This window comes from Triticum dicoccoides, chromosome 7A, assembly GCF_002162155.2.
Source record: "Triticum dicoccoides isolate Atlit2015 ecotype Zavitan chromosome 7A, WEW_v2.0, whole genome shotgun sequence".
Lineage (NCBI taxonomy): Eukaryota > Viridiplantae > Streptophyta > Magnoliopsida > Poales > Poaceae > Triticum > Triticum dicoccoides.
Window position 1 is genome coordinate 231,294,304 of NC_041392.1, and position 9,673 is coordinate 231,303,976.

The window sequence follows — 9,673 nt, forward strand, 5'->3', positions numbered from 1 at the left end:
TAGAAAACGAAGAGGGGAGGCTCTGAAATCATGATCAACGTGTCTCATGATACCAAGATGATGTAGGGTAGAACCCTAATCGTCCGATCTTTCACGAAAGGAGCGGATCTCGCGATGAACACGAAGAACACGAGGAGGGAAACGAAGGGAAAATCACAAGGGGGACACAAGAGAACACTCAAACCAACAAGAATAAGTCACACATGTGCTAGATCCTTGAGTACATAAGAAAAGATACACGATCCACGGACAACTAAGGACGACAAGAGGTAACGGTCTTCTCCGTGGGGAGGTCTTGATGGGGCCACCCAAGAGGGGGGGTCTTGATGATCTTCTCCGCAAGGAGGTCTTGAATCCAAAGGGATCTTCTCCAAAGAGGCCGCGGTCTCTCACGAGGAGTAGATCCGATGTGGATGAGCAATGCTCTATCTCTCAAATGAGCTAAACCAATGCTAACCCTATCTAGGAGGAGGAGTAGGTCTATTTATAGTCTTAGTGCAAATGGGGGGAAGTGAAGGGGTACATGGGCCTCGGGCCAGAACACTATGCACAGACAAGCGTCGGACGTCCGGTGGCTCACGAGGGTCCGGTCGTCCGGTACTTGTCGGACGCCTGGCGTTTTGGCTCGGATGAGGTGGCGCCAGATTTCTGGGGGCGGTCGGACGTACGGACGCTGGATTGTGTCGGACGTCCGGGACTTGTCGGATGTCCGCTCATTTTGGCTCGGGTGCGGGATCACCGGTCGTCCGGTCCGGGCCGGTCGTCCGGCCCAGGCTGGTCGTTTGGTGGGACTTCAGGCGTCGGACGTCCGGTCCCGACCGGTCGTTCGGTGGCTGGAGCTTGTTTTGTGGCCCTTCTTCTTGTTCCTCGCGCTTGGTGTCCTCGCCTTCTTGTCCATGGGCTTCCTCTTGCTTCCTGGTCATGCATAGCACACATGTTTGAGGTAATAGCCATGTCTCACGTATGGAAGGTGATGGTTCGAAGAGGAGCGAGTTTACCTTGTGTCGAATGGTGTCTAGTTGAGGTCTTGTCTCATGTTCTCTTGGGTCTTGGACAGTAGTCGGAGTGTACATGGGGATGAACGTGGGATGCTCCGCATCACTAAGAATGTCATGCAGCTGCGTCTTCGGCCCGCCCAGGACGAAAAGCCCATTTTCTGTCATGATTTTTTGTCATAGAAGTTGGAGCCCACCACATCTATGATGATACCGGGTTTTGTCACAATTATCGTCATAGAAGTGTCATAAGTATGACTGGAAAAAAATTCATTCGGCCCAAAATGTCACGGATGTGTCTTTTTTTGCAATGATTGCTACTACTTTCTTCATGACTTATACATGTTCCTCTCACTATGAGATTATGCAACTCCCGAATACCGGATAACACCTTGTGTGCTATCAAACGTCACAACATAACTGGGTGATTATAAAGATGCTCTACAGGTGTCTCCAATGGTGTTTGTTGAGTTGGCATAGATCGAGATTAGGATTTGTCACTCCGTCTATCGGAGAGGTATCTCTGGGCCCTCTCGGTAATGTACATCACTATTGGCCTTGCAAGCAATGTGACCAATGAGTTAGTTGCGGGATGATGCATTACGGAATGAGTAAAGAGACTTGCCTGTAACGAGATTGAACTAGGTATGATGATACCGACGATCGAATCTTGGGAAAGTAACATACTGATGACAAAGGGAACAGCGTATGTTGTTATGCGGTTTGACCGATAAAGATCTTTGTAGAATATGTAGGAGCCAATATGAGCATCTAGGTTCCGCTATTGATTATTGACCGGAGACGTGTCTCGGTCATGTCTACATAGTTCTCGAACCCGTAGGGTCCGCACGCTTAACGTTCGGTGACGATCGGTATTATGAGTTTATGTGTTTTGATGTATTGAAGGTAGTTTGGAGTCCCGGATGTGATCACGTACATGACGAGGAGTCTCGAAATGGTCGAGACATAAAGATTGATATATTGGACGGCTATATTCGGACACCGAAATTGTTCAGGGTGATTTCAGAGAAAACCGGAGTACCGGAGGGTTACGGGAACCCCCCCCCCCCCGGGGAGAACTAGTGGGCTACATGGGCCTTAGTGGAGAGAGAGGGCTGGCTAGGGCAGGCCATGCGCCCCCTCCCCCTCTGGTCCGAATTGGACTAGGGAAGGGGGGGCGCCCCCCTTTCCTTCTCCCTCTCCTCCTTCCTTTCCCCCTCCTAGTAGGAGTAGGAAAGGGGAGTCCTACTCCTACTAGGAGGAGGACTCCTCCTCTCCTGGCGCGCCCCAAGGGCCGGTCGGCCTCCCCCTTGCTCCTTTATATACGGGGGCAGGGGCACCCTAGAACACACAAGTTGATGGTTTCCAGCCATGTGCGGTGCCCCCCTCCACCACAATCCACCTCGGTCATATCGTAGCGGTGCTTAGGCGAAGCTTTGTTCCGGTAGCATCATCATCACCGTCATCACACCGTCGTGCTGACGAAGCTCTCCCTCGACACTCTGCTGGATCGTGAGTTCGTGGGACGTCACCGAGCCAAACGTGCGCAGATCACGGAGGTGCCATACTTTCGGTACTTGGATCGGTCGATCGTGAATACGTACAACTACATCAACCGTGTTCTCATAACGCTTCCGCTTACGTTCTACGAGGGTATGTGGACAACACTCTTCCTCTCTCGTTGCTATGCATCACCATGATCTTGCGTGTGCATAGCAATTTTTTTGAAATTACTACGTTCCCCAATAGGACCGTGTCCTCATGAGCGTCGAATGGGAGCACAAATTTCCCCTGGTAACAGTCCAAGCTTTATCGCGCGCAATCTCCGACCACACCCCTCTGCTAGTTGACTCTAGTGAGGCAACGCGTGTGGGGAATAAAAACACCCTTTTCTTTCGAATTGGCGTGGTTTGAAAGAGAAGGTTTTTTGGATATGATACGAGGGAATGGGCTAAAGATGCTGGAGGGAGACCGTCGGTTGAAAGATGGCAGAATAAGATAAGGGATTTAAGAAGTTTCTTATGTGGGTGGGCTAAGCATCTGAGTGGGATTTATAAGGTTGAAAAGGAAAGGCTCCTTACACTTATTCAGTCCCTCGAATTAAAAGTTGAGTCCACAATTCTTGAGACCAGGGAGCTGGAAACTAAAATGGACGCGGAAATGAGATTGAAAGAACTCATGTGAGAGGAGGAATTGAAGTGGGCATTGCGAGCTAAGGTTCGCAAAATTTTCCAAGGGGACGATAACACGCAATTCTTTCACATGATCGCCAATGGCAAGCACCGAAAGAAAAGAATTTTTCAGCTTGAACAAGATGAGGGGACGATTTTAGGACACGAAAACCTAAAATTATATATTATCAATTACTACAAGCAGCTGTTTGGGCCTCCGGAGGATAATTTCACATCCTTGGATGAGTCGAGGGTTGAGGATGTTCCTCAACTTGCTGCGGATGAGAATGATACCTTGACCACCCCATTTTCGGAGAATGGGGTGTTTGATGCTATTTCACAAATGAAGAATAATAAAGCTCCAGGGCCGGATGGTTTTCCGGTGGAGTTTTATAAAAAGTGCTGGCATGTTATTAAAGGGGATTTGATACCGATGTTCCGTGATTTATTCTCTAGGCAGCTTTAGTTGTTTTATTTGAATTTTGGAACGATAACTTTGCTTCCTAAGAAAACAGAGGCCGTGAGAATTGAGCAGTTCAGGCCGATCTGTCTTCTTAATGTAAGTTTCAAAATTTTCACCAAGGCTGGGACTAATAGACTTACGCAGATTGCGCACTCTATGGTACAGCCGTCACAAACTGCTTTCAAGCTAGACAGAAACGTCCTAGAAGGGGTTGTGGTCCTTCATGAAACACTCCATGAAATTCACATGAAAAAACTAGACGGGGTTGTTGTCAAAGTGGATTTCAAAAAGTGTACGATAAAGTCAAATGGCCATTCCTTCAACAGGCCTTGTGTACGAAAGGTTTCGATCAGGCCTCGAGACACCAGGTATAATCCTTTACGCAAAAAGGGAGTGTTGAAATTAAAGTGAATGATGACATAGGTCACTATTTCCAAACACATAAGGGCCTGAGACAAGGAGATCCGATGTCCCCTATTCTGTTCAACATAGTGGTCGACATGTTGACGATTCTAATAGGAAGGGCTAAGGATGCTGGCTAGGTAGGTGGCCTGGTTCCTCATCTAGTTGATGGAGGTGTGTCTATCCTACAGTACGCCGATGATACTATCATTTTCATGGAGCATGACTTGGCGAAAGCACGAAACATGAAGTCGGTACTATGCTTATTCGAACAATTGACCGGGTTAAATATTAACTTCCATAAAAGCAAATTGTTCTGTTTTGGAAGATCCAATGAGGAACAAGATGCCTATAAACAATAGTTTGAGTGCGAATTGGGGGCTTTACCTATCACGTATTTGGGTATACCAATTCACCATCGTAAGCTGACAAACAGAGAATGGAAGTGCATTGAGGATAGATTTGAGAAGAAACTGAGCCGCTGGAAGGGCAAGCTAATGTCATACGGAGGCCGATTAATTCTCATTAATTCGGTTCTCATGAGTATTCCTATGTTTCCCTTGTCCTTTTTCGAGGTACCAGTTGGAGTTCGGAAAAGGCTTGACTTCTATCAATCACGGTTCTTCTGACAGAGTGATGAACTAAAGCGAAAATACAGACTTACTAAATGGGATATTATTTGTAGGCCGAAAGACCAAGGGGGTCTAGGTATTGAAAATCTTGAGGTGAAGAACAAATGTCTTCTTAGCAAGTGGCTATATAAGCTATCTGTTGAGACAGAGGCCATATGGACGCAGATTCTGTGTAATAATTACCTGTACTCTAAAACTTTGTCTCAGGTGACAGTGAGGCCGACGGACTCGCCTTTTTGGAAAGGACCGATGAGAGTTAAATCAGTCTTTTTCCATAGGATGAAGTTTATTGTTGGAAATGGTACCACTATGAGATTTTTGGGAGGATACATGGCTAGGGGGAACACCCCTCGCGCTTCAATATCCTTCACTGTATATCATTGTTCAACGAAGAGATGCTTACGTTGCAACAGTATTTCAGTCCACCCCTCTCAATATTCACTTCAGGAGGACGCTAGCCGAAAACCGCTGGGAAGCTTGGCTCCATCTCGTGAGACGACTGATGGATGTTCAGCTTTCTCAACGACCCGATTAGTTGTGCCGGAAGCTAATTAGGAATGGAGAGTTTACGGTTAAATCCATGTATCTGGATATTATCAATTCTAGCTCTATCCCTAGTTCGAAACATGTTTGGAAAGTCAAAGTACCTTTGGAAGTTAAAATGTTTATGTGGTTTATACATAAACAAGTCATTTTAACTAAGGACAACTTGGCAAAACGCAACTTGACAGGATCTACGAGATGTAGTTTTTGTGATCGGGGTGAATCCATCAAACACCTCTTTCTTGACTGCCCTTTGGCAAAGATCTTATGGCGGACAGTTCACGTAGCCTTTAATATTACTCCTCTGAATACTATCAGCATGTTGTTTGGGACGTGGCTTGATGGGATAGATTCTGAAACAGCGAGACACATTCATGTAGGAGTATGTGCCTTATTATGGGTAGTCTGGAACTGCAGAAATGATTTGGTCTTTAACAGAACAACAACATTCATTTTTTGCATGGTATCTTCCGAGCTACTGCGTTGATCCGTATGTGGTCGCTACTCACTCCGATGGAGTCCAGGGAGTGTTTGGTTACTGGATCTATCCGATGAGAGATGATAGCACGGGCTATTTTCAACCGGTTTGGATGGCGGTCATGGAATATGATAGTCAATTAGTTTTCCTATCTTTCTTATGTCAGTCGGTTGTCACTTTACTTTTACTTTTCCTGCTCTGTGTGAGCATTTATCGTTCTTTTGTTTGAGACATGACGACTTATGTTGAACCTATTTGCTTACTAATAAGTATGGCCGTATGCATCGTTCTGATGCAGAGGCTGAGGATCCCTCTTTACAAAAAAAAATTAAATGATTTCAAGAAGGTTCTTATTAAACATTGTAATAGATGATCAAACATAGTAGCTCACTTTTTAGCTCAATAGGGGTACGCTGACCCACCATGTGTGTGGTTAGAACTCACCCCCTGATTTTATCGCTGAACTTTTAGCAAACGATGTAGGTGTCAACTAAGTTAATAAATTTAGCAATGAAAGCCTTTTCATCATAAAAACAAAAAAACAAGGACGCTGATAACGCCCACACATGTGGGCGTTAAGGGGTCTGGCCACATGTTTTGTATGGTGTCTAAGAGAACCACCTCGCATGCTTACGTGTGGGAAAAACAAGTAATGTTCACATGCCTCTTTTTTTGCCTTGTGGTCCCTCCCACACGCCTTGGGCAAAATAGATAAAGCCCACACGCTCGTACGTCAGGCTTCCTACCTCATGGTCACGCACGCTTCTGTGACAGTCACCACGCGTCCCCGCAGTTGCCATGGTTCGGTCCCTCTTCCATATTCGTTTAACTGCAGTTGCCATGTTGCTGAACTACAGTTGCCATGTTGCTGAACTACAGTTGCCATGGTTGCTCAACTGCAGTTGTCATCTCAGGTCAAGTGTCAGATGCCATTTTTGGATAACTGCAGCTGTTGTCATTTGTGGTCTGGTCTACTACAATTGTCATGATTTGAAAACTTTAGAAGTTGCCACATACTAACACTAGGCAGTTGCCATGTAGCACTACAAAAGACATGGCAAAATAACATGTTCGGGTAAAGAGAGAGTTGCCATCTGCTTACAAGCATAATAGGGAAGTTGCCATGTACCCTGCAAAACACATGTCAACTGATAGCTTGGGTGTGGGAGAGGAGACGGGCGTGTGGGCGAACTGATAAACGCCAACATACCAGCCCCTCTGCGTGCGTTGCAAACTGACGTGTGGGCGAACTGTTAAACGCCCACACACCAGCACCTCCATGTGTGAAAACAGACATGTGGGTGACCGAATAAATGCCCACACATCAGACCAATCCTACGTGACATAAAAAATCTAAGAAAACATATCAAGATTCATGCAGACTTAAACCGACGTTGATCCATACGTGTAGGCGAGATACAAACCCCCACACGTGTGGACATTAGTATTTCCGGAAAACAATTGAAGCATTCCCGTCGACTTAAACCACAATGTGTATGATTATACTTGACCAAGAAAGATAAAACAATTTGTCCTTGCGATTTCCTTGATTACACGAGAAGGAATCATTGAATGATACTGTCCATGCGTGCACGTACAGAGCCTGGAATTATGCAGAGGGGATAGATAAATCGAAGGTCCAAATTTAAAAATCGCACGCCAACTGAAAATCCTGCAGGAACCGTGATGGATCACATGGGGTTCAGTAACCAACAGCTCGAAACAGCTCGAGCTAACTAAAAGAAAGAAAATCATGTACGATCGAACCAAATGTATATCATCACAAATACTAAGCTCTAACCAACGACACTCGTGAGAAATGCCACGAGAATCGAACTGTTGCTATTACTGGATTTAATTTCCTCTAGGAATCGGACTATACATCATCAAAGTCTATGGTTCCAGTGAACGACCACCAGAGAAATTCTACTCGCAGTTTATTCAGTGATCACACAAGATGGAGTAGTGGCAAGTCACAGTTTAAATCAGAACCCCCTCGTGAATTCATCATGGCAGTGAAATACAGCAAGAAAGGCCTTGGACCCCCAACTGAACCGTGCACCTCTCAAAACTGCTTCCGCATCTGCACCAGCGCTACACCGAATTTATTTACACCGATCACGCCCGTGTTCTCGACGTCTGCACTGCCTGCACTGCACAGTGCACCCCCGTTCGCTCGTTACGAAACAGCAATCTACCGAGGAGCGAATGGACTACCACATGGCCGGCCACGTAAGCTATACAAGTCAGAACACCGACGAGAAGTCCGACGACGAAGACGACGACGACGAGCCCGACTCCGGAGGCGGCGGCGGCGGCGGTTGGTGGAGCTTCTTGAAGTAATCCCTCACGTCGAAGCCCTGGCCGTCGGCCGCGCTGTCCTCCGCGGGCGGCGGGATGTAGGGCGGGCGGGTCACCTCCGCGAGCAGGTCCCACGCCATCCCGGCGAAGAACGGGTGCGCCCGGATCTCGTCGGCGCCGCCGGCGTACCCGAGCCGCCTCGCGGGATCCCGCTGCAGCAGCCGCGAGATGAGGTCGGTCAGCTCCGGCATCCGGCGCTGGGTGTCGCCCGGGAACTCGACCTCCCTGTGCAGCACGTTCCGGAACGTCTCCTTGCGGTTCTTGCCCTTGAACGGCGTGCGGCCGAACGCCATCTCGTAGACGAGCACGCCCACCGCCCACCAGTCCACGGCGAACCCGTGGCCGTCGCCGCTCACCACCTCCGGCGCCACGTACTCCTCCGTGCCGACGAACGAGTACGACCTGCCCCACGCCGCGCCGGAGCATGCGGCCTTCCGGCTCACCGGGGACACGCGCGCCGACTTGGTCTTCTTGGCCAGCTCGGGAGCGCTGCCGTTGCTTCGCGTCAAGAAACGAACCAGGTTCTGAAACTGCTGCAGCTTCGGCGTCGACGCGGCCGCGGACACGGGCTCGCGCTTGGCGTGGTGGCCAGCAGCGGAGGCGCGCGCCCGGCGGTGGCCGTGACGGAAGACGGGCTTCACCTGAGGAGGAGGTGACGTTGACGGGGAAGAGGTAGAGGCCGGGAGGAGGCGCGAGAGGTCGAAGTCGGTGAGGGTAACATGGCCGTCGGCTTGGAGGAGCACGTTCTCGGGCTTGAGGTCGCGGTACACGATGCCGGAGGCGTGGAGGTCGGCGAGCGCGGACACGGTCTCGGCGATGTAGAAGCGTATGGCGGCCGGGGAGAAGACACGGTCAGCTAGGGAGTAGCGGAGCTCGTTCAGGTCACCGCCGGGGCAGTAGGGGACGGCCCAGGCGAGGAGGTCGGGCGTCTCAGCGGTGCCGAGGAGTGACGGGAGGTGCGGGTGCGCAAGGCGTGAGAGCAGGGTCACCTCCCACCGCGCGCGGCGGTCGGCGTCGGGCTTGGTCGGCCCGGCGGAGCGCTTGTCGAAGACCTTGAGGGCGTAGCGGCCGCAGCCGGGCCGCGCCGGGTCGGCCTCGACAAGGAAGACGGTGCCCATGGCGCCTCGGCCGAGAACGCGCAGAGCGCGTGCACGGTCGAGGTCGACCTCCATGGGCATGAGCCGGCACGGGCGGGGGCGCGCGCGTGTTTGTACGCCGGGGAGTGAGGGAGGAGTTTGGGCGCTCCAAGAATAGGGGGACGCGCGTGGAATGGTGAGAGAGGCGAGGAGGGTTCGGAGGCGAGATATAAGAGGAGCGCTGCGTAGCGGCAAGAGAGAGATGGGAGGGAAAAGGGTCTCACTGCCCTGCTTAAATCGTCGCTCTCTTCTAGTATTTATTTCTTTAAAAAGTGTTATTAATTGTTCTATTTCTTAAGACGGTAAGGACGCAGATGCTCATACATACGTATATACGCTCACCCCTATAACGCACGCGCACACATTATCCCTATGAACACTTCGAGAGACTAAGCCGACACATTATTTTGAGATTGATGAAGTCGTCACAAACGCCTTCATATTCGATGCAAACGTCCCCTCGCACTAAACGCACATCGCCGAAAAGCCTGA

The 9,673-nt window shown here is 49.6% G+C and overlaps 1 protein-coding gene across 1 annotated transcript; it reads right to left on the bottom strand.

Moving 5' to 3' along the window:
• Nucleotides 1–7,667: 7,667 nt before the first annotated feature.
• On the bottom strand, nucleotides 7,668–9,371 carry LOC119334561 (serine/threonine-protein kinase UCNL-like). The gene has a single exon (XM_037607106.1). The coding sequence runs from the start codon at nucleotides 9,221–9,223 to the stop codon at nucleotides 7,931–7,933; it is 1,293 nt and encodes a 430-aa protein (XP_037463003.1). The 5' UTR covers nucleotides 9,224–9,371; the 3' UTR covers nucleotides 7,668–7,930.
• Between the last annotated feature and the right edge of the window lie 302 nt (nucleotides 9,372–9,673).

Bases quoted from the DNA above. Each gene is read 5' to 3' on its own strand.
- LOC119334561 (XM_037607106.1), bottom strand. From the start codon at position 9,223: ATGCCCATGGAGGTCGACCTCGACCGTGCACGCGCTCTGCGCGTTCTC.